At 39.7% G+C, this 24,940-nt stretch overlaps 1 protein-coding gene across 15 annotated transcripts in view; it reads right to left on the bottom strand.

Annotated features, from left to right (window-relative positions):
- The window catches only part of LOC130927752 (ELKS/Rab6-interacting/CAST family member 1-like), a 192,223-nt gene extending 167,283 nt beyond the window's left edge, over positions 1-24,940 (bottom strand). For all 15 annotated transcript variants that reach the window (XR_009066509.1, XR_009066510.1, XR_009066511.1 and 12 more), the window contains exons 1-4: positions 24,725-24,940; positions 10,510-11,252; positions 6,979-7,056; positions 6,678-6,833 (exon numbers count right to left, since the gene is read on the bottom strand). Coding sequence is in view for 11 of the 15 variants with exons in the window: in XM_057853746.1 (XP_057709729.1) it covers positions 6,678-6,833; positions 6,979-7,056; positions 10,510-11,004 (729 nt within the window). In the remaining 4 variants the exon portion in view is untranslated. The remainder of the gene's footprint in view (positions 1-6,677; positions 6,834-6,978; positions 7,057-10,509; positions 11,253-24,724) is intronic.

Raw genomic sequence — 24,940 nt, 5'->3', positions numbered from 1 at the left:
TGATTTCAAAACAGCGAAATTTCGCCGAAAGGTGTAAGTTTGCATGCCTGACAGAGAGCTGGGACCACAGTAACAAAGGCTACTATCAGTAACACAATGCGCCGCCAGGGATTCAAATCCTGCACGGCCAGACGTGTCCCCCCTGCTGAAGAAAGTACACGTCCAGGCCCGTCTGCGGTTCGCTACAGAGCATTTGGATGATCCAGAAGAGGACTGGGAGAATGTGTTATGGTCAGATGAAACCAAAATAGAACTTTTTGGTAGAAACACAGGTTCTTGTGTTTGGAGGAAAAAGAATACTGAATTGCATCCGAAGAACACCATACCCACTGTGAAGCATGGGGGTGGAAACATCATGCTTTGGGGCTGTTTTTTGACCAAATACTTATTTTCCGCCATGATTTGCAAATAAATTCTTTAAAAATCAAACAATGTGATTTTCTGTCTTTTTTTTCCACATTCTGTCTCTTATGGTTGAGGTTTACCAATGCTGACAATTACAGGCCTCTCTAATATTTTCAAGTGGGAGAACTTGCACAATTAGTGGTTGACTAAATACTTATTTGCCACACTGTATATAGTTTAAAGCACTATTTCTGACTTTTTATGATAGAGTTTTAATTTTTGTTTTTTTGCTCGCTCACCAGTATTGTATTAAATCTAGTGACGCCCCTCTTTCCCCCTAACACTCTCCCTTTAGTCTCTACTGGCACACACTCCGACTCTTGACGTCACACAGCTCCGAGTACAGCCGGTAGTGTTTAGCAGGCGAAGGAAGGACAGTGCGGTTATTGTTAAGTTCACCACGGGTGTGTTTAGAAAGGATGGCTAGCACTGGAGTGAGAGCTGTGCAATGCAAGAGAAGAATATGAAAAGAAGGAAGCCAGAACGTTGCAGCATTCCAGGCATTCCTTGCTCCTTTTTTCTTCCCTGCGCTTCCCTTTTTTCTCCTCCTGCAGCGATCAAACGAGTCGAGAAACTAATCACAGGCACGTAACAGTAAGGCAGCGTGAGTGACCGAAAAGAGAAAAAAAAAGCACACACTCTGCGGTTGGATGAATGCGTTTGGTCACGGTGGGGTCTTTGCATTCTAGTTGTTGAAGCTCTGCTCCACAGGGCCGGATGGTGAAAAGGCCATGAAAGGAGGAATGGAAGAAAAAAAAAAAACACTACATGCCAAAAGAAATCCTTCCCAGTCCATATTTAACCCTGAGAAGGTGTAATTGCAACAGGGAATGTACTCTTTTTATAGCTATTTGGCTATAAACAGCTCAAATGTATGCTTGTTGTGCAAAGCAGGAACCGGTTGCCATGGTGACGCTCCTGTTTACACAGCATCCCTGTCTCCGTGGATAAGAATGACTGTTTGCCTATTTTGCGGGCAAGAGAATTGCGTCGATGGACGGTACTAGGTAGCAAGGAAGCAAGGGTGGGGTTGAGGTGAACATTCCTAAACGGGACGCGGGGGGGCGTGACCCAGCATGCCATAAATTACGCCGACCACTTCATTTCAAACGTGGGTTCAGCTGAGTCACCCTAGGACGACTGAAATAGAAAGCGGAGGGGAAATGAAGAGGAAAGAAGGGAATCCAAGATGAGATAATAATGAAAATGAAGAGAGCTGGAGGTTAAAAGGGTGTGAGCGTAATGAAAGTGAAAACAGGATATCGCATTAACACGCCAACGACGACACTTTCGTGTCTTCACATGTGTCGCCTCGACTACGAACAGACATTGTAAACAAATAGGAGTGTGTAGACATTTTACATCCACGCTAATGTGACGCTATACAGTGGGGAGAACAAGTATTTGATACACTGCCAATGGGTTTTCCCAACCCATTGGCAGTGTATCAAATACTTGTTCTCCCCACTGTACATGTTAGTTTAGCACTGTAAAATGATTGAACACTGTATATGTGGGTGTTCACACACACAACACTGTATATGACTCACTGTGTGGTCGTGAGTGAAAAGCACCACAGTGGTATTAAAAAGTATCTGAACCTTTTGGAATTTCTGCATAAAATCCCCATCAAATGTGAACTGATCTTTGTTAAAATCACACAGATGTAAAAACAGTGTCTGGTTTAACTAAAACCACCCAAACATTTTTTGGTGTTCATATTTTAATGAGGATAGCATGCAAACAATGACAGAAGGGGGGGGGAATAAGTAAATGAACCCTCTGCCTAAGGAGACTTAAAGAGCAGTTGAAACCAATTTTTACCAAACAATTTAATTCAGGTGTGTGCTTGTGGTTTAAAGCTGCCCTGCCCACTATAAAACGCACACCTGGTAAGAATTGTCTTGATGAGAAGCATTGTCTGATGTCAAGGGCGTAGGTTTGAATAGGGACGGAAGGGACAAAATACTAGCAACTTTTCAGGATGCTCAAATTGTCCCCACCAACTTTTAAGCAACTTTATTTGTATTATATAACGTGTTCAGTTATCAAGGTCATTCAGATTGTCTTCCCATATTTTGTACCGATAGAATTGACCTTACCATTATTAAATGAATTGTTTTCATTATGTTCAGACTAACATTTACCCCTTTTTGACTTGCTGAATGTGCCGCTCCATTTTTTTCCCTCAAACGCACGTTTGATTGGCTGATGACTTGACACACCCCCGACATCCACATGCGCACACACTCTCACAGTTCAGAATTACGTTGCATGTCGGCATGCCCTCCTCCGCCCACTTCAAAAAGGAGCGAAATTAGAAGTTTTTTTTGGCCAGCAGCCACTGTAAGTACTGGAAGTAACAGAGTTGGCAATCCCATTATGTCAACTAGTAAACTTTTCCCTCATCGCCGCCTGTCTCATAAAGATGGATTTTTTTTTTAGACTCTGCGGGGTCTGCTCGGCGAGCAGCACCGATTCAACGGCATCGTCCGCTGCACTGGTGGTCCCGGTCGTTCTGCTCCGTCCTCCAGCGCCTGGCATCCTGGGCGTCCTCTGGGTTGTTCTCCATTCGGTCATCTTCCGCCGGCGCCCCGGCCGTGCGGCCCGGCCGTTTGTTGCCGTTCAATCGGGTTGCGGGTCTTACCAAATACGCTACTGCCCTCCGTTGGCCAGATTTATTGCTTTAAAATGGATTTTTTAGCTTTGTGCTTGGGAGCTAAATTGAATCAGAACCCAGAGATGTCTCTTGTAAAAAAAACAACAACAAAAAAACGTAAAAGACGTATAAATACATCTATTTATATGTTTTTGGGAGCAAATGAGTTAATAGTTTTTGAAAACAAAGGGTACAATAGAATAGTGTATCACCTGAACCAATACATATGCACTGCAAAAACCCACCTCTTAAAACTGAAAAAAAAAATAAAATAAAATAAAAATAAAAATACTATAAATAAGTGAAATGATCTGCCAGTGCTTCAAGTAAATGTTACACAGATTTCTTGAAATAAAAATTGCTAGCTGAAAATGACTTATTTCAAACAAAAAGCTGGTATATGTAATCTTAATTCAAGAATATTGTTCGAAAAATTATTTGAAATTATTATTTTTTCTTGATTTAGCTGAAACATTACCAACTTTTAGATGTATGGGCCTAATAATTTGAAGAATTTGACGCATGTATTTGTTAACTAGCCTTTAAAACTCAAAACAAGATGAAAAAAAAAATAAGTAGACCAGATTTAAGAAAAAATATCAGATTAAGTTGTTATGCTGTAAAATTGCAGTGTGAAAGTTAGTACAATTCAATACAGATTTATTTTGCATTAATCATTCAGTCTATCAATTACCGGTAATTATGTTCTTATTGGTCAGAAATGTAGCCCTGACCGCCATTCACCCAATCTGTTTGGTCCCTTTAATGTTCTGTCCCCAGCAAAAAGTGCACATGCAGGTTGTACTGTTATACTGTATCGTCCCTAACAATATTGAGACCAAACCTACGCACTTGTCTGATGTGCATCATGGCTCGGTCAAAAGAGCTGTCTGAAGACCTGCCATCAAGGATTGTTGATGTGTATAAAGCTGGTAAAGGATACAAAACCATCTCTAAAAGTCTGGATGTTCGTCAATCAACAGTCAGAGAAGTTGTCTACAAATGGAGAGTTTGGCACTGTTGTTTCACTCCCAAGGAGTGGCCATCCACCAAAGATGAAGCCAAGAGTTCAGCGCAGAATACTCAAAGAGGTAAAAAAGAACCCTAGAGTGTCTGCTAAAGACTGACAGAAATCACTGGCACAGTTCAATATCTCTGTGCACACATCAACTTTATGTAAAACTATGGCCAAGAATGGAGAAGAATCATGGGAATCCACGAAGGAAGCCACTGCTGTTTAAAAAAAAACATTGTTGCTCGTTTAATGTTCGCAAAATGGCACTTGGACACGCTACAGAAGTTTTGGCAAAATATTTTGTGGACTTATGAAACCAAAGTTGAATTGTTTGGGAGTACCACACAACGTCATGGGTGGAGGAAAAACGGAACAGCTCACCAACATCAACACCTCATTCCCACCGTGAAGCATGGTGGAGGGAGCATCACGATTTGGGGCTGTTTTGCTACCTCAAGGCCTGGAGAACTTGGAATCATTTCATAATTCAAAAAACCGAGGCACTCAAGAAATACAAAAATAAAAAGCCTTTATTCAGGCATGGCTTTGTACAAATTAAAAAATGCCGACATGTTTTGTTTTGTTTTGTTTTGTGTTGATGAAGGCCTACACGGCCGAAACATGTCGGCATTTTTTAATTTGTACAAAGCCATAGCTGAATAAAGGCTTTTTATTTTTGTACTTCTTGAGTGGCTCGGTTTTTTGAATTATTAGCTTTTTTGACCCCCACACCGAAGAGCACCAGAAGTGTACTTGGTACACCCAGCAGCACTCCATGCACCTCTTTTCAAAAGTTTATCCGGAGGTTTTGCACAAAACCTGAGGCCGTCTGTCAGACGGTTGAAGCTAAAAAGCGGATATATGCTGCAAAAAGACAATGATCCAAAATCAACTTCAGAATGCTTTCAGAAAAACAAAATAACGATGAAAATTTTTAATCGAGTTAATTACAGCTTAAAAATTAATTAATCGTAATTAATTGCAATTCAAACCATCTCTAAAATATGCCATATTTTTCTGTAAATTATCGTTGGAATGGAAATATAAGACAAGGCGTATATATACATTCAACATAATGTACATAAGTACTGTATTTGTTTATTATAACAATAAATCCATAAGATGGCATTAACATTATTAACATTCTTTCAGTTAAAAGGACCCACGGATTGAAAGACTTGTAGTTCTTAAAAGATAAATGTTAGTACAAGTTATAGTTATTTTATATTGAAACCCCTCTGAATGTTTTCGTTTTAATAAAATTTGTAAAATTTTCAATAAAAAAAAAAAAAAAACTAGTAGCTCGCCATTGTTGACGTCGCCGAGCGGTGACGTCACACAGGCTCCCTGCCGTTCTTCCACAGTGTCTTTAACTACGTAAGGTAGTGATTGAAACACACCACAATGTGTCAATGGAGAGTTTTAAATTACTTAGATATCAAGCCAATGAGTGTGTTTTGTTCCCTGACTGACGCCGTAGTTCCCTGTTTAGAGGCCCATCCACTTCAATTGAGTGCTGGCTTCACAATGTACGAGAACTTTGATAGTTAGTATATTGTGACTAAATATTGCCATCCAGTGTATTTGTTGAGCTAAACGAAATGTTTGAATAGAGTTTGACCAAAGTCTGAGTAAGTTTTATGTGTATTTTGCATAGCTATTTTGATTGGGAATGCCAGTTCTCTTTGCATTGAGCGCTTTTCTTTTTGTGAACACTACTTTTTTTTTTTTTTTTTTTTGAGGGATACGAATATTATTTTTGTTGTGCTTTCACTAAATGATACTTATGTTTGTTGGGAAGGAGTTGCCGTAGATTATGCCAATAAATGGCACGGTCCAATGAACGCCTATGTCCACTCGCCTTTCTCTGCCTCTTAGGTCTGAATGTGCAAAAAAATGGCGCTACTGTAATCTGTTTGAGGTAATGTATGAGCGGGTCATTCCGTGCATGCGTTAAATGCGTCAGATATTTTAATATGATTAATTTAAAAGATTAATTACCGCCCGTTAACGCGATAAATTTGACAGCACTACAAAATACGCGTTCTGGAGTGGCCAAGTCAAAGTCCAGACTTGTACCCCATTGAGATGCTGTGGCATGACCTAAAGATAGCGATTCATGCCAGACATCCCAGGAATCTGACTTAACTACAGCAGTTTTGAAAGAGAATAATAGGCCAAGATTAGTCTTGATCGATGTGCCAGACTGATCTGCTACAGGAAGCGTCTGGTTGAAATTATTGCTGCCAAAGGGGGAAGGGGGGGGGGGGCACAAAATGTTATTATTATCTTATTTTTCCCCCTTCTGTCATTGTTTGCACACTATCCTCATTAAAATATGAAAACCTATAATTGTTTGGATGGTTTTAGTGAAAGCAGACAGTATTTTCATCTGTGTGATTTTGACAAAAATCACATTTGATGATGCTTTTATTGGGAAATGTAAGAAATTTAAAGGTTCAGATACTTTTTCATACCACTGTATGCTATTACTTGAATATGTTTCCAACCTTCTGCCATGCAAGCTACCTCTCACACTTTCATTGCAGGGGAAAAGTCTCTTCATATACCTTCACTGAGTAATACCTAAAGTCGTACCTGTGTTTCCTCCTGCACCACCCGATATTGCTCCTTCCACACGCTCATTTTGGTGGCTTCATCCTTCCTCAGCGCACGCTCTTTCTTCAGCTCCGGACTCCAGAATGTCTTGATAGAGTTCATGGACGAGCTTAGTTTGGACTCCTTTGCATCCAGCTATGATTAGAACGCAACATTTGACAAATGTCCGCGTTATAAATGCTGGGTGGTAAAAAAAACAATGTGTATAAAAATGTGAAATGAAGTGATTTTGGTGCAGGTTTGGTTTTGGTTTGCCATTTTTTCATGCAAATGGCCTTACATCTCTCCGCAGAAGCTCATTTTCTCTTAGCACTTCTCTCAGTTGGCTCTGCAGGTCTGTCATGGCACCGTCCCGCACCTAGAACACACTTTCTTTAGTGTTATATTTTATGATATTTTTATATCATAAGTAGTGCTGCAACAATTAACTCGAGTAATTTGATTAGAAAAAAGCTTAGAATCAAATTTTGATGCATCGGGGATTCGTTTAATTAGCGTGGCGTTGTAATGGTTTGTGTGGAAAGTGTTTGCATTTAGTTTTATTGATTTGGGTGGATAAATTGCCCTCTAGCGGCAGCAGTGAATATGACATGGCTCATCTAACATGACTGGATTCAGCTGCTCCCTGTTAAGACCAACATAAGGTAAGTTTTTGTTTGCGGTAAAGTTTTTTTATGCATTTATAATTTAGTTTATAGGTATATTTAGCAGTTTTTTGTGGGAATATGTGTTTGAACGATTTGTTAAAAGTGTTGTATTAAAAAAAAAAAAAAAAGTAGCATTTTATAGCATTTAAGCTAGCGGACTTTGCAAGTTAGCCAGTTATTCTTCTGTTATACAGAATACTATTTATTTATATGACCAAAATGAAAAGAATTCATCAGTATGAATGAATTGCTTATCCCTGGGATATAGCCTCTAACAATTTGGTATGTGTACTCATTATAATTCCCAGCTGTTTTCAAGCATTTTATTTCTTACTGCAGTCCCTGTAATATGTAAGAAGATGTATTATTTTTAAATTTCTATTTCTATTGCCCTTGTAAGTGCATATTAGAACGCTATTTGCTCGCCGCAAGGAGGACTGAGAAAGGTAAGCTAGGTAACCCACCTAGGCAACATAAACCACTTTAGGTTACAACCTAGCAGTTCAGAAACACTGATTAATTGCATAACAGTAAGAGTGATATATCCCTATTTCTGTCCAGATAAAGTAGAGCAGAAGAGTGCAGGAAGAGATGGAAGTTAATGAGCATGAACCAAGGTGAATTGACTATCAACAAGGAATGTCCCAATTTTGATTTTCAAGACTGATTGCTTAAAAACTTGAATTTTGGTCATGTGAGTTTGGTCAAAAGGAAGGGTAGGAATTAACTAAATTACGGTCTATACAGTCTCTGACAAAAGTCTTGTCGCTTATCCATTTTGTAGAAACAATTGCTAATAACTAGGGCTGTCAAAATTATCGCCTTAACGGGCGGTAATTAATTTTTTAAATTAATCACGTTAAAATATTTGACGCAATTAACTCAGATGCCCGCTCAGACAGATTTAAATGACGGTACAGTGAAACGCTCACTTGTTAATTGTTTTTTATGGAGTTTTGCCGCCCTCTGCTGGCGCTTGGGTGCGACTGATTTTATAGGCTTCAGCACCCATGAGCATTGTGTAAGTAATTACTGACATCAATAATGGTGGGCTACTAGTTTATTTTTGGATTGAAAATTTTACAAATTTTATTAAAACGAAAACATTAAGAGGGGTTTTAATTAGGGCTGTCAAACGATTAAAATTTTAAAAACGAGTTAATTACAGCTTAAAAATTAATTAATCGTAATTAATCGCAATTAATCGCAATTCAAACCATCTATAAAATATGCCATATTTTTCTGTAAATTATATATATTCTGTAAAATAAATTGTTGGAATGGAAAGATAAGACACAAGATGGATATATACAGTGGGGAGAACAAGTATTTGATACACTGCCAATGGGAAAATCCATTGGCAGTGTATCAAATACTTGTTCTCCCCACTGTACATTCAACATACGGTACATAAGGACTGTAGTGGGCATTTCACTCTACTGTCATTTAAATCTGTTTATGCTGTCCTCACTCCGAAGCGTCTACTTTTTCCAAAGCTAGACAGCTAGTGAACGACGCCTTAATAATCAGACTTCTTCCTTTTTCATCTGATTTATTAATAAAATAGCCTCAAACCATTGTCCTCTTTAGACTGTCATAAAACTACAAAAAAAAAGTACACAAGCATTGCATTAGCAACAATGTTAGCTTAGCACGCTATACAGGTTCACTAAACATAAACAAAAAATGTCTCACACAAAAAATAGAACATTTCGCTAACTAACATAATATGTACATTCTTTACAACAACCATACTTACGGGCAAATCTTGTCCAAGGATCATATAAGCACAACATTACAACGTAAGCTTCAGCCCGAGACGTCGTGCAGCCATATGAACTGGCAAGAAGAAAAAAAAAACATGTCGCAAAGCGACCACAAGAGTTCGCTGTTGTGCTGCAGCACAAAAAGCCTTGCTGTAAAACTTACCAAAAGCCAGAATACTGTCTGAGCGGGACATGTGCGTTAATTGCGTCAAATATTTTAACGTGATTAATTAAAAAAATTAATTACCACGCGTTAACGCGATAATTTTGACGGCCCTAATTAAAATATATATATATATTTAAAAAAAGGCATGGCCGATATTTTTTTGCTGATTGCGATACTTTGAAAATGACGTGATCGGACCCGATCGATCGGGACATCTCTAGTTAAGAATGTAAGAGGCAGCTAAGATTTGTTGGTATTCCAGACTATTTATGTTGCCTTCCACCCTGCAGATCTCTCGCACATCACATACTGGATGTAACCCCAGAACATGATTTTGCCACCACTAAACTTCACTGTTTTCTTAGTGAATCTCGGATCCATGCGGGCTCCAGAAGGTCTCCTGCAATATTTGCGGCGACTGTGGTGTAATTCAATGGAAGATTCATCTGAAAAATCCACCTTTTGCCACTTTTCCAGTGTCCATCCTTTTGACAGGCTGTGGGCCTTGGCAAATGCCACACAGTTTTTTAATTGTCCGCACCCTGAGAGATAGATAGTCTGAAATATCAACAAATCTTAGCTGCCTCTTACATTCCTAACCATAAAAAGGGACAATTTCTGCAGCAGGATGGTGCTCCATCGTATACTTCAATCTCTACCTCAAAGTTCCTCAAGGCAAAGAAGATCAAGATCCTCCAGGACTGGCCAGCCCAGTCACCAGACATGAACAGCGTTGAGCATGTCTGGGTTAGGATAAAAAAGGAAGCACGGAAGAGAAAAACCCAAGAATGTTGATGAACTCTGGGGGGCATGCAAGACTGCTTTCTTTGATGTTCCTGATGACTTCATCAATAAATTGTATGAATCCTTGCCGAAGCCCATGGAAGTCATACAAAATATTAAATTTCTTGCCAAAATTTGACCTTTATGTCTTCATTAATGATACATCTTTTCTCAGTGAAACAAATATATTTTTTGTACATTCAACATCATTTGGGACGGTCTTAGTTTTCATATGAGCCATTTCTGAAACCAATTGAACAATTAAAAGTCAGGTTATTAGCAATTGTTTCTACAAAATAGATAAGCGACAAGACTTTTGTCAGGGACTGTCTAGTTTATGCATACTTTTTCTGCTAAAAATCATTTGCTCACTTGCCAGTGCTCTGCTGTGCCCCAGGAATGTATTCGGTGAAGTGTTGCCCCTGTATGGTAGAGAGGAGAAATCTCACCTGTCTCATGGAGTGGGGCACAGTTGAAGCCTGTGTGGGTTGGCTTTGCACCTCCCCACCAAATGCTATGGAATCACTAGACATGACCCCAGCAGTGCCCACTCCTCCAGAGTTGATTGTAGGGCTGCTTCCCACAAAAGCGGTCCGTACGCCGTAGGGCACCCTCGCCCCAGCCCGGCCCAGGGTCATGGTGCTTTTGGGCATAGATGGGTTCAGTCCACTTCCCAGGCTCCCAAGTCCCACCGGGTCTTCAGTACCTTCTGTGAAATACATAGGACCCCCTGTAGCGTAAGCGGCATTGAGCGACTGGATATTCTCCATGGATAAGGTTTTCCCAGAACCGGTGAGACCGCCAGCAGAGCCGCTGCTGCCATTTCGCCGGTGAGCCATACGCGGGGAACGAGGGAGTCGGGGGGAGCGTCCGGGACTGCCTGACCCGTTACTGTTGGACCCCACTGCATCTAGCTTGGAGACGGAACGAGAACTTCCATACATGATGAGGCAATCTGCGAACGGTTTCGGTGTCTGGGTAAAGGACTAAGTGAGAGCACCAGATAGGAAAGAAGTCAAGATCCAAGGAGTCAACTTGCGTCCTGATGAAAACATGAGTCACTGGGATGCTTGCGAACTGTTTGTTGTTGACCTCGTGATGCAGTGCTGACACTCCTGTGATCACTATAATCCAGTATGCTTTAGGACGGAGGCAGCTTGCTACTCCGCAAAGGCGGCAATCACTGAGTCACCTACGGAGGAGGAGAGATGAGAGTGAATCTTTATACAGTACATTAGCACTGCTAATACTGTAAATCTATATTGTATATACAGCTTAAGCTTAAACTTGAGTTAAAGTTTTAAAGTTTTGATTGACGCGTGCACAGATTCCATTTTCAGTTCACGTTGGAGCGCACCCCATGAGTTGGCCTCTCTATTAAATTCCACAGCCCTACAGCAGTGTGAGCAACGTATGCTTCCAACTGCACTGATCTTTGGCCGGCGTCGTGCGAACTCGCAGCCAGTCAGTTGCACCCGACAGAAGCAGGGAAAAACCATCTGTGCCGCTTTCCCCCTCGGGGCTAAAAACACACACCTGGATGAAGGCTGACACACATACATACTCTTTGACTCAGCCAATCGAGTGAAAGCAAGCAGACGGTTTTGCTCGATGGAGGGGAAGGTATCAAATTGACAGAGGTTCATACATGAACAGCTCAGTGGTCATGTTAGTCATAACACACATTGAGATGTTTTGTGGGAAGCATGTAATGTACTAATTGCTCATTAGGTCCACGTCACCATCACATATTAGGCATACTTTGAGACAAAAGAGAAATATCAGCGTAATAGGCATCACATGTTTGGACGCGGGAACTTGTCATGCATCATAAGATGGTGCAAAAACTCTCATGCCCGAGATCTGCCACAGGCGAGGCGATCATGTGAAAAAGCAACGCGGTGCTGCCAAGTGAAACATCTGCAAAACACTCCCAGACCGACTCGACTGTATGCTACATTCTTCAGAATGTGCAAAGTTGGGATTTTGGACAGCACATGCGATTGCGGGGTAATATATTGAAATGCGTGTACTCGTGGGCAAAAACAACATGCTTTAATTCTATTTTCCACTCACTTCAGTAGCTGTGCGGCATAGGAGCCTGCAGTGGCATTCATGAAAACTGAAAGCCAAGAGTCAGAAATAGAGGCAAAGAAATACATCAGGGTTTGCACAACCGCATTCAGTGACTCAACACAAACACACTGAAAGGATGAAAAGAATTTAATCCATTGTTAATGGGCCCGAGCACCAAGTGGTGCCAGAGCCCAGTGAATGTGAATTTTTTATTGATTTATAGGTTGTGCATTTGAGACCTTGGCGCCTCGGGAGCAAATTGGATCCTCCTTAAAATTGGTGAGACTGTTCATGAGACATACAGTATGAGATCTTAAGTTTTAAAAATGGTGAGTTTTCATCCACGGCAAAACGCCAAATTCAGTAAATGACCGAGAACTCCCTGATCCAAGGTCCAATCTGTTTCATGTATGTGGGGTATCTCAGCATGAACACGACTGCATTGAAATATTACCCATTAGGCCTGCAACGCCCTTTTTTTTTTTTTTTTTTTACTAAACAGGCTTCTCCTCCAAGGGCAAAAAAATCAATTGACCTCAGACCTGCATCTGAACATGTGTCCAGGTGCCTAATGAAAAATATTGAGGTTTTGTTGAAGCAGAGGGGTCCAAACAGGAAAATGAAAAAGACCATCTCCATTTAGTCTCGCAACAAATTTTGCACAGTCAAAACTTGGCAGACATACAACATATCTGCACCAAACTTCTCATGCTTTGTGAGAGTCATACCTTGAAGGGTCCTGTAGGCGTCATTTGCACCAACCCTACAGTGCTAACTAGTGGCAACAGAAAGTCACTCATTTTACCTATACATCTCCAGTTCTTTTCAGGTATGTCATTGTAGTTACAAGGCCTTTTGTAATAGTACATTTTAACGCCCATGTCCACATGTCTCCGCCTGTTGCCATGACCACCCTTTGTTTGCCATTTAAAGAAAGTAGATTTCTTCAGGGACTTAGGCAGCTTATAAAGCCACAAAATTTGGCACACTTGCTCGAATTGGCCAAATTAGAAGATTCTTTTTGGTTTTGAATAAAGGCGTGGCTCCACAGCTTAGTAGCACCTGTTTTTTTTGGTAGGACCCGCTTCAATAGGGTTTTTTTTCACCTTGGTGTGCGAATTTATTTTTCATCTCAGCATATACAAAAACATCTCTGTCAGCTTTGCCCATAACACAAAAGAGATTCCACATGAAAAAAAGAGGCGAGTTTAGAGCACGTTAGGTTCTCATGAGATGATGAGAGCGGAACGATCTGCCACCACCCTGCCCTGCGCGCCATCCGAGTTGAATGAGTTTACGCCAAACTGCGAGGGCCCGTTCAGTCCTGCTTGCAGGCCTCATTTTTATTATTATTATACTTTTTCAGGGCAAGTGAAAATGGCCAATTTGGAAGCCTCGATGAGTTTGGAATTCTCGAAAACTCACTAAAATTTGGCTTGGCATGAATTTCGATAATTTTGCAACCTTGCGAAAAACCGTAACAAAATGGCTCAACATCGCCCCCTTGAATTTTTCGAAAAGGCCTTCCTATGCTGCTTTTTCAACATAGAGGGATAAAAATTGGGGAGTCAATACCTTGTGCAAAGCTCTTGGAGCCAAATCTCAAACCCAACAGGAAATCAGGTATTTTGGGTTGAATGTAAAAAAAAAAAAACACTATTCAAGTCGGTTTTACAGGGTGAACATTTGAACCATTAACGCCTAGGGAGTTAGTGGGATCATCCTCAAAATTGGTGAGACTTTTCATGAGACATGCGATCTAAAGCTATGAAAAAGGTGATTTTTCATTCACGGGGCTGAACTGGGCAGGATGCCAAAATCGGCCTTTTTTAGGGCAATGCACCAAATTCCGTAAATAACTAAATACTTCCTGATAGAAGGTTCACTCTTTTTTATATCTGGCATGCATGAGAGGTATCCCAGCTTGAACACTACTGCATTGAAATATTACCCATTAGGCCTGGCGCCCCCTGTTGGGAGCAGGAAACGCTGTTTTTTTACTAGACAGGCTCCTCCTCCTAGGGAAAAAATATCAATTGACCTCGAACCTGCATGAAGGGAGTCTTAAGATATGTGTTCAGGTGCCTGATGAAACATATTGAGGTTTTGTTGAGGTAGAGAAGCCCAAGCAGGAAAGTGAAAATGTCGCCGTTTTGTCTTATAAATATAATTTATATTTATATATACTGTAGTTGTGACTGCTATACCAGTCACAACTTGGCAGATATACAGTACAACATATCAGTGCCAAATGTCCCGGGCTTGATGAGAGTCTTACTCTGACAGGTCCTGTAGGGGTCATTGGCATCAACTCTACAGCGCCAACTACTGCAACAGAAACTCACTCATTTTACTTCTACATGTCCAATTTCTTTCAGGTTGGTCAGTGTAGTTACATTACCTTTTGTAATACTACATTTCAATAGGGTTTTTTCATGATGTGTAAATGAATTTCTCATCTCAGAATATACAAAAACATCTCTCAACATCTGTCAACTATGCCCACAACACAAAAGAGGTTACACACAAAGGTTGCGCCAAACTGCGAGGGCCAGTTCAGTCCTGTTTGTTGAATTTAAAATTTAAATTCAATCCTCATGCTGTGATTACTTTCCAATTTTATTTATTATGCAGCACTGATGTCATCCCTTATGGAGCTCACTGCCAGTTGTTTGCTTTCTCCATATTCCCATGAGATTGCCAACTCCTATTTGTTTAATATAGTCATTTAATGAAAATGAAATCTCCTGCCGGTCTCGTCTTTTCTCCACACCCGCCATGTTGTCACCGCCCTCATAAACTCTGGGAATATCCTACTGGCCTAGAAGGGGTCTATGGGGTCAAATGCCAAGCATGGAGATCAACATGGCTGCCACCCCCCGATGCTTCCACTTCCTCTGCATTCGCTTCCTTCTTTCCCTCGGCACTCCCGAGGTGTAGTGCGCTATCTATTTATGTGCCAACCACGCCTCCATCAATCACTCCGCACAATAGAGCACAATAACACACTAACACTATAAGTGAGTCAACATAAACACACTATTTCGTATGAGGTTTCTCTAATGCAATTGATCACAATGCATGTGTCGCTGCTCATGTTCTACTTGAAACTAGAAAAAAAACATGACATTCACCTGATGAGACGACAGCTCGATGAAAAAATAGGTCACCAGAAAATCTGTGCTTCCAAGATACCAATAAAAACAATAGGTGGCACACAAATGGATGAAGAAAACACCAAGAATAAGGTGACCCTCGTGAGGACAAGCAGTACAGAAGATAAATGAAATTTTTCATGAAGTTCTATACAGCGGGGCAAATAATTATTTAGTCAACCATTAATTGTGCAAGTTCTCCCACTTGAAAATATTAGAGATACCTGTAATTGTCAACATGGGTAAACCTCAACCATGAGAGACAGAATGTGGGAAAAAAACTGAAATCACATTGTTTGATTTTTAAATAATTTATTCGCAAATCATTGTGGAAAATAAGTATTTGGTCAATACCAAAAGTTAATCTCAATACTTTGTTATGTACCCTCTGTTGGCAATAATGGAGGCTCTCTTCACAAGCTTTTCACACACTGTTGCTGGTATTTTGGCCTATTCCTCCATGCAGATCTCCTCTAGAGCAGTGATGACGGACTTTCAACTCGCTCCACAGATTTTTCTATCCAAATGCTCTCTAGCGAACTGCAGACGGGCCTGGACGTGTACTGGCTTCAGCAGGGGGACACGTCTTGCAGTGCAGGATTTGAGTCCCTGGCGGCACATTGCGTTACTGATAGTAGCCTTTGTTACTGTGGTCCCAGCTCTGTAGGTCATTCACTAGGTCCCCCCGTGTGGTTCTGAGATTTTTGCTCACCGTTCTTGTTATCATTTTGATGCCATGGGGTGAGATCTTCCATGGAGTCCCAGATCGAGGGAGATTATCAGTGGTCTTGTATGTCTTCCATTTTCTAATAATTGCTCCCACAGTTGATTTCTTTACACCAAGCGTTTTACCTATTGCAGATTCAGTTTTCCCAGCCTGGTGCAGGTCTACAATTTTGTCTCTGGTGTCCTTCGACAGCTCTTTGGTCTTGGCCATAGTGGAGTTTGGAGTGTGACTGACTGAGATTGTGGACAGGTGTCTTTTATACCGATAATGAGTTCAAACAGGTGCCATTAATACAGGTAACGAGTGGCGCCTCGTTAGAGGAAGTCAGACCTCTTTGACAGCGACAAAATCTTTTTTTGTAGGTGACCAAATACGTATTTTCCACTCTATTTTGGAAATAAATTATTTAAAAATCGAACAATGTGATTTTCTGTTTTTTTTTTCTCCACATTTTCTCTCTCATGGTTGAGGTTTACCCGTGTTGACAATTACAGGCCTTTCAAATCTTTTCAAGTAGGAGAACTTGCACAATTGGTGGTTGACTAAATACTTATTTGCCCCACTGTATTTTCCTGGCTAGTAATGCATTTAACACAAGATGTCTGAGCAAGATACCGTCCTCACCAGCATGACGACTTATAACATCACAAGATAAGGCGCATACAATACAGTTCAGGCGGCGGGGAAGCGCAATGTTGATAAACTGCAGATAGCGTCGACTCCGCTCAGGAAATTAACCTGTGATGAGACTATAGGGAAAACAACATCAAACAAATAGATGGACATTGAGCTGTTAATTAGCATTCAAGTGCTTATGACAGCAAAAAGCATGTTTATATCATATTTCATGCAATATTTTATGCTCCTGAATGGAATGGACCGCTTGGATGTGTGTGGAAGCCATCGAATTGTACATTCAATATTTTGAATCCCGCGCCACGAAAATGAATTACTTCCTGTATTGAGGAGGAATGCGAATGTGACGATACAGCATTGCTTTATAGCATGCAGATTAGGGGTGTGCCATTTTAGGTACCCAACGATTCGATTCGATTCCGATTCAGGGTGCTAAGATTCGATTTTTGAACAATGATCACGGTTATCGCGATTATGACAATTATCACGATTATCGATGCGTCGTACATTACTGATTAACTCATTCGCTCCCAAAAACGTATAAATACGTTCTATTTTTAATTGTTTCCGGGTCCCAAAAACTTTTACGTTTTTTTTTTTTTTTTTTTTTACAAGACGCATCTCTAGGTTCTGTTGCACCTAAACTTCAATGCACAATGCTCAAAACTCATTTTAAAGAAATAAAACTGGCCACTGGAGGGGAGTATTGCATTTCGTAAGAACTCATCTTGGGCCAAGAAAGGAAGTAAAAAAAAACAAAAAGTCAGGAAACAAGTTGGAGGGATCTTGTCAAGACGCGTGAGAATTTGAGAAAAATGTGGAGAACTATTGGGGAAAAAAAGGCAAACGTCACTGGAAGAGTGTTTTGAAAAGAAAACGAAACTATCGTCAAAGATGGATTCAAAAAAATCTTTCTTGATGAGACAGACGGTGACGGCCACAACAGTGTCAGGTTCCACACGCGTTCTGCGGAGCTCACGTTGCGTTACTCCTGAGCCCGAGGTTGAAACCAAGGATGAAGATGATGAAAAAAATGAGACCGATCTTGATCCGGACTCATCAGATTACTGGGAGCCACCTCATTCAACCGGAAGCAGCCAAGAGCCTTCCCCGTTGTTATGTGCGCAAATAGTTCAACAGTTCAATAGTTTAGTTATGTGTAAATAAAATGTTACTTTCAAAAGCTCTATTTGTCTTGTTGTTCATGTTATTTTGTAGAACGCAAGCATTATTCAAATATTTGGGATGTCACAAAAGCAAAAAAAAAATAGCTGTGTTAAAGTCAAAGTTATGTTTGAAATGTATGCTTTCACAAAAAGCTCAATTTCTCCATTTTTTCATCAGAAAATGAAAAATTGCTCAAACTAAGCTATTTTCTAATGCTGTTTTCTAATGAATGGAAAAAGATATGGACTACCTTTTTTACTGCTGAAAGAAGAGAGTCTAATCTTTCTTTTGGTGGGTTCCATGTTTATATAGCAATAGAACAGAATTTTCTGCGGGCCTTGCAAAATCAGTCAAAATCCAGTAAAACGGCCGAGAGCGAAAGGCCTTGCTCCGGTGAAAATGGCTGGGAGTGAATGAGTTAATAAAGTAGCCAAACAAATTTATGTTCATTATTTATTTAAAATATCCTTAGGATTCAACAGGAATGATGGAAATATGCCCATACAGCAAAAAGCTGTCCTTAAGATGCTTTTTTACTTATTTAGTTTTTTACAAGAAAATGCAAAAACATTAACCATTTTAAAAGGGAGTAATTATTTCTCTCAACAATCCAATAAATCCTACATTTTCTGGACACAAACAAAATGTCTTTAGAAATAAGACTTCTTTTAATCAATATACTTTGTTTTCACAGTGTTACCTCCCTTGTGTAACTCTTCGAGTGACAGGTGGAAATCACAACTGTTCTTGATCACTTTTAACTTGTAGCGTTTATGCCGAGCACATAAAGAAATTCTGACAGCCTCCAACATCACGACACACACACTCATTACAGCCCGCGCACTTTCTTCTCTTCCTGCCCGCCCATGCACACACACGCCTGTCGGCTCCCAGGCAGCACTTGCAACAACAGATTTCCGTATTATTTCGCATGCTTGTAGTATTACTGCTGTACTTAATCATGGTTTTACACGTTCTGCATATGACATACATGTTAGCGAATTAGCTAATTAGCTTAGCACTAACTATTTACATCTCAAAAACAACAATAAAGGCTAAACAGTACAAGAGGGTTCGCGTACTCACCTCTTATAGACGCACACAGGTTTTAGCAACACACTCAGGACATTTTTCAATTGAAATGCCTTAAACTACTGCTGGACATCTGAAAGACAAGGAGCAACAAACTATCTCTCCTCCCCTCTCGCTCTAAAAAATAACTTGCACACAAAAGCGCTTCTGGTCCTGCCTGTCTCATACACAAATTTATTTTCCAGTCTTTTAAAAAGGAGTAAATCTCTCTCACAATAACCGGGAGCATCCATCTTAACGTTGTACGTGCGTCCGTTAACAGTGTCTAGGCAGCAGACGTGTCTTGAATCTCGTTCCGCTACGAGCAGCTGTCATAAAGTTATGAGGGAAAAATCATCGTTTTTGAACCTTTATGAATCGTAATCGAATCGTCACGTGTCGAATCGTGATGCATGTAATAAGCGATTTTTTGCAACTCATCTAATGCAGATGGACTACGGATTCAGCTTTTCACATCACACCAGCCAAATGTGCTGCAGGGTTTTGTTGCTGCACCAGGGAGAGGTGTGTGAGCCTTTTTGGGTTTCTAAAAGTTCCCATTCACCGCGGATAATGGCCAAAACAAGTCCGATAACTATGGGACCACTGGACCAACAAGGAAGTGAGTAAGCTACGTGTTTTATATTTTGTCAAATACTGGAATCATGGCACACTTTTTAATAAGGAGTTGGCTTGCATTTTGTGGCTGACAATGCTCCTTGTCCACCGAGAGTGCCACTCGGCCGACAACCAGCGGCTTGTCGCATACCCCACTTGGTCCTTTTCGCGTGTCCGCCGGGAGAGCGCTGTACTCGGCTTATGCTTGTGCTGATCGGTGAAGACAATCGACAACCCCACAACCGTGTGACATGATCCGGGTTTGTGTGATTTTTCACTTCGAAATCTGAGAATAAGACTTGGAAACGCCTTTCGGTTCGGGTTAGCATGTCGGCTAGCTTTCACGCCTCCTGGTTTGTTTACGCTCTCCAAAGTGAGAGAAGGAAAAGACAAAAGCAGGACTAACTCCGGTGGCATAAGATATCGTTTGAGAGGTGCAAAAAGTCAACAGTTATGACCCTTATAGAGTACGTTTGCCATATTGTTCTGAAAAATGCATTTTTGATATTTCATATTTCATTTAGCACAAGACTGTTATTTGTCATGACCATACCATTTATTTAGCAATTAGGGGAAAAAATACTTCGATATAAAGAATATCCTGTAAAAATATTGAAGTAGAATGATTGAAACAATGACATTTTGCTGCTCTCTTTGTCGCATTTTCCTCGTTCTGAATAATTCCCCCTCAATGGGCCAAATTCTACATCAGATGAAATCGTGACCCTGCTTACATCATCCCCCAGCTGGGGACGCTAGAGCGTTATAATGACAGGCGGGGCTAAACAGCAGATTAAAAGACTAATTTCTCGTCATCTGAGCATTGCCAAATTGTTGTATATAGTCGAATTGTCTCAAAATATGATTCTAATTCACAAAATAACGCTAATAAGATTTTTATGTTGTCATAGGCACTTTAAGCGACAGCAAGTTTCCCACAGTAGTTAGCGGTCAAATAATGGTGAGGTGCAATATGGGCTGAACACCAATAAATCCCTTTCCTGGCAAACTAATCAAACCGCGTGATAAATAACAAACAACGTGCAAGAAAGGTGAGCGCGGAGGTGAAAACTCAGCTATGAGATGCAATTTGTCAAGGCCGCGAAGGAGAATTGAGGTTTAAAAAATAGCTTTTCCCCCGTTCAATCATTCAAGCGGAGGATAGCGGAGAGTGTTTACAGTAATCTGCGGGAGGAAGCAGGTTCTCTGGCCCAGTGTTCCTGTAGGAGGGGCGATGACAAGAAATCAGAGCGTCCTTTTCCTCTCATTCTTTCATTCTCTCCCACTGAGCGTTGCACAACAACAGATTTCACTTCCCTGCCTGAATCACATTCACAGTCCATTTGGTTTGCAAATGCGTTATTATCTGGACACAAGAGGACGAGTGTTTGCACTGGTGTGGTTTTCGGCAGATACACAGATCGATGACACTGTTTTTAGAGGGTAGCGAAGATGTGGAAAGTTCAGAAAATAGGAGGTCGGACACGTAGGCGGAGTTTGACTTTTGATGCGGGGGGGCACAACATGTTGATGACCCCGAAACGCAGTGTCAGCAAAAAAAAATTAACTTACAAGAATATTTATAATAAGTTGAAAATTAGCTTTTTTTGTTACCCATCATTCTTGAGGGGAATTCCAAATCAGCCAGCTTAGGCTATACTTTTCGCCAAGATCATCATCCATTGAATATAGTACGCCCACCGGTGTCTTGCCAATGTAGTTACCCCAGTCAAAAATTGTATCCCCTGGGCAGAGCCATATGGAGGTAGATTTGTGCCTTTATTATTTAATCAAAAAATGTTGCTTCAATTAAAAAAAAAAAAAAAAAAAAAAGTTGCTTCAATTAAAATATATATTTTCAGCCAAAAAAAGTCGCTTCATCAAAAAAAAAAAAAAAAAATGTGTTTGAATACAAAAATAAATTTGAAACTCAAAAAACTGCATGTGAAAGCTAATTTTCTTTGATTATTATTATCTTTTTTTTTTTTTTTTTTTTTTGATTGAAGTAATGTTGATTTGTGTTTGGGTCACATTTTGGCTGGGACATTTTTCTCTATTATGCAATCAAAAAATAAGTTGCTTCAAAAAAATAAAGATTTTCAAAAAGAAAAATCACTTCAATAAAAAAAAAAGAAATTTTTCAGTCATAGAAAAAAGTTTTTGAAAGCGAAAAAATATTTGAGATAAAAAATTTGAACACTTAATTTTTCATTGAAAAAGTTTTCTTTGATTGAAGCATTCCTTTTTGTGTTTGGGCCATATTATGATAAGGACATGTGTGTCTAAATCATTTAATCCCCCAAAAAGTTGCTGCAATCAAAAAAAAATATTTTCAATCAAAGAAAAAAATCATTTTTAAAAATATTTTTTCTCTAATATACATATATATATATATATATATATATTTTTTTTTTTGGTCAAATTATATGCAAAGCAAATTACTAAGGTGCTCGAAAATTAATTTCGACCCATTATAAAAATATGTTTTTTTGTTCATTTAATTCATTTTTTGTTGCAGTTTTCTTGTTTTACAACTTTGATCTATACAGTGGAGAGAACAAGTATTTGACACACTGCCAATGGGTTTTCCCATTGGCAGTGTATCAAATACTTGTTCTTCCCACTGTATGTTGGTAAAGTCAATTACATGCAATGACACTTTTCAGCCACCAGGGGGGCCCTGCCCTCCCCTTAAAATCCGCTTATGCTTACAGCATATGGTAAGACAATCTAAATATATACTACTAGTATATAGGTAATTTAGATTGTTTATATATTGTTTTTATATATTGTTTAGATGCATTATATAAAGAGTTCGGATACTAGTATAATACTAGTATCCGAACTCTTTATATAATAAAATAAGGTTGCTCAAAAGTTGGTGGAGACAATTTGAGCATCCTGAAAAGGTGGTAGTGTTATGTCCCTACCGTCCCTATGCAAACCTACGCCCTTGCAGGAAAGCTTCGTCCAGGACTCCCAAGAAAAAATGTTGGCTACACTGGAGTGATTATGGAATTGGAACATGATTATTTGCACTTTGTTTTTGCATTGTTTTGCTGCCCTTTTTTTTCCAATTCTACCTAAAAAAAAAAAAAAAAAAAAAAAAAAAGTTATTCAAGCAAATTGTTCTTTTCCCTGATAATTTTGACCTGAGCCAGTGGTTTTGATTAGTGGGGCAAGTGGCTAATTTCCCTTATTGTCTACCCTTGATTCGAGTGTCGTACCATGATTGTAAGACATAGCCCGTAATACAAAAACATAAAAAGGTACCTAGGTTTAGTAATAACTACGGCTGCAGCGATCGATTATTTTAGTAGTCGATTCATCGATGAATCATTTAGCTCGAATAATCGGATAAGGAACATAAAAAATTAAAATACCTGAGCTGAGCCTCACACGGTATAAATGAGGATCTACGTACAACATAAGAGCAGTTGGCTAACTTACATAGTAGGGCTGTCAAAATTATCGCGTTAACGGGCGGTAATTGATTTTTTAAATTAATCACGTTAAAATATTTGACGCAATTAACGCACATGCCTCCCTCAAACAGATTAAAATGACAACACAGTGCAATGCCAACTTGTTACTTGTGTTTTTGGGAGTTTTGCTGCCCTCTGCTGGCGCTTGGGTGCGACTGATTTTATGGGCTTAAGCACCCATGAGCATTGTGTAATTATTGACATCAACGATGGCGGGCTACTAGTTTATTTTTTTGATTGAAAATTTTACTAATTTTATTAAAACGAAAACATTAAGAGGGGTTTTAATATAAAATTTCTATAACTTGTACTAACATTTATCTTTTAAGAACTACAAGTCTTTCTATCCATGGATCACTTTGACAGAATGTTAATGTTAATGCCATCTTGTTGATTTATTGTTGTAATAAACAAATACAGTACTTACAGTATGTACCGTATGTTGAATGTATGTATCCATCTTGTGTCTTAGCTTTCCATTCCAACAATAATTTACAGAAAAATATGGCATATATTATAGATGCGATTAATTACGATTAATTTTTAAGCTGTAATTAACTCGATTAAAAATTTTAATCGTTTGACAGCCCTATTACATAGCAAAAGTCCACTAGCTTAAATGCTATAAAATGCTAACTTTTTTTTACAATGCTCTTAACAAATGGTTCAGACACATATTCCCACAAAAAATGGCTAAATATAACTATAAACTAAATTACGCATGCAATAAAAAAAAAAACATGAGCTCAAACAAAAACCTAGCTTATGTTGGTCTTAACAGGGAGCAGATGGATTCAGCCATGTGAAATTAGGTAGAAGAGAAGGCCGTTTATCCACCCAAATCAAATAAAAACTACCGTATTTTTTGGACTATAAGTCGCACCTGAGTATAAGTCGCACCAGCCATAAAATGCCCAAAGAAGAGGAAAAAAACATATATAAGTCCCACCGGAGTATAAATCACATTTTTGGGGGATATTTACTTGATATTAATCCAAATTATATAACAGATATGTCATCTTGAAAGGCAATTTAAAATGAAAATACAAGACAGAACAACATTCTGAATAAGTGTACAGTGTAATAATGTTACATGAGGCATGAACAACGAAATGCTAACGTGGCCGGTATGTTAACGTAACATAGCCATTAAGAGATATGACAGATAACTATAGCTTAAAGAACATGCTAACAAGTTTACCAAACCATCAGTGTCACTCCAAAACACCAAAATAACATGTGAAATGATATAATAATGTGTTAATAATTTCACACATAAGTCGCACCCCCAGCCAAACTATGAAAAAAACCTGCAATTTATAGTCCGAAAAATACGGTAAATGCAAACACTTTCAAAACAAACCATTGCAACGCCACTTTAATAAAACGAATACTCGAAGCAGCGACATTTAATTCGAATCTTTTTCTAATCGAATACTCGAGTTAAGCGATTAATCGTTGCAGCACTAGTAATAACGCTGGAAGTCAATCCCAAAGTGTCCCCAAACAAGGCTTCTCAAGCTGAAAGCTCACCAGCCATCAAATTTTAATTATGTTATTGCCGATGTTCCTACCGGTGCGAAGGGGATCGCGAACACGCACAAACACTCGTCCAGTGCACGCACTGTTCACATGAAAACAAGTGAATACGAGAACGGAATCACACTAAATCTGTCAAATACCATCCACGCTCGCGGGTGCAATGTGACAGCTAACTTCCACTACTCACGATTGCGAAATAAGCTCCAAGATGGACCGTCGTAAAGGCTCTTCGAGATTATCCCGCGAGTCTCTGAGATCCCGCAGACGCTCCGCGAGGGGGAACAGATCGTCCCGCGCCCTCTTTTGCTCGCTAGACCCCTTCTGAAGCCGTCTTTAGCCGGTCCCCTTGCTTCTTTTCCCCTCAAAACTGCCAGCTCTTCCACAGGCGGGAGGCGGGCGGCTT

Source organism: Corythoichthys intestinalis, chromosome 13 (genome assembly GCF_030265065.1).
Source record: "Corythoichthys intestinalis isolate RoL2023-P3 chromosome 13, ASM3026506v1, whole genome shotgun sequence".
Lineage (NCBI taxonomy): Eukaryota > Metazoa > Chordata > Actinopteri > Syngnathiformes > Syngnathidae > Corythoichthys > Corythoichthys intestinalis.
Note: the sequence above shows the minus strand (reverse complement) of the source record. Positions and strands in the feature narration are given on the sequence as shown.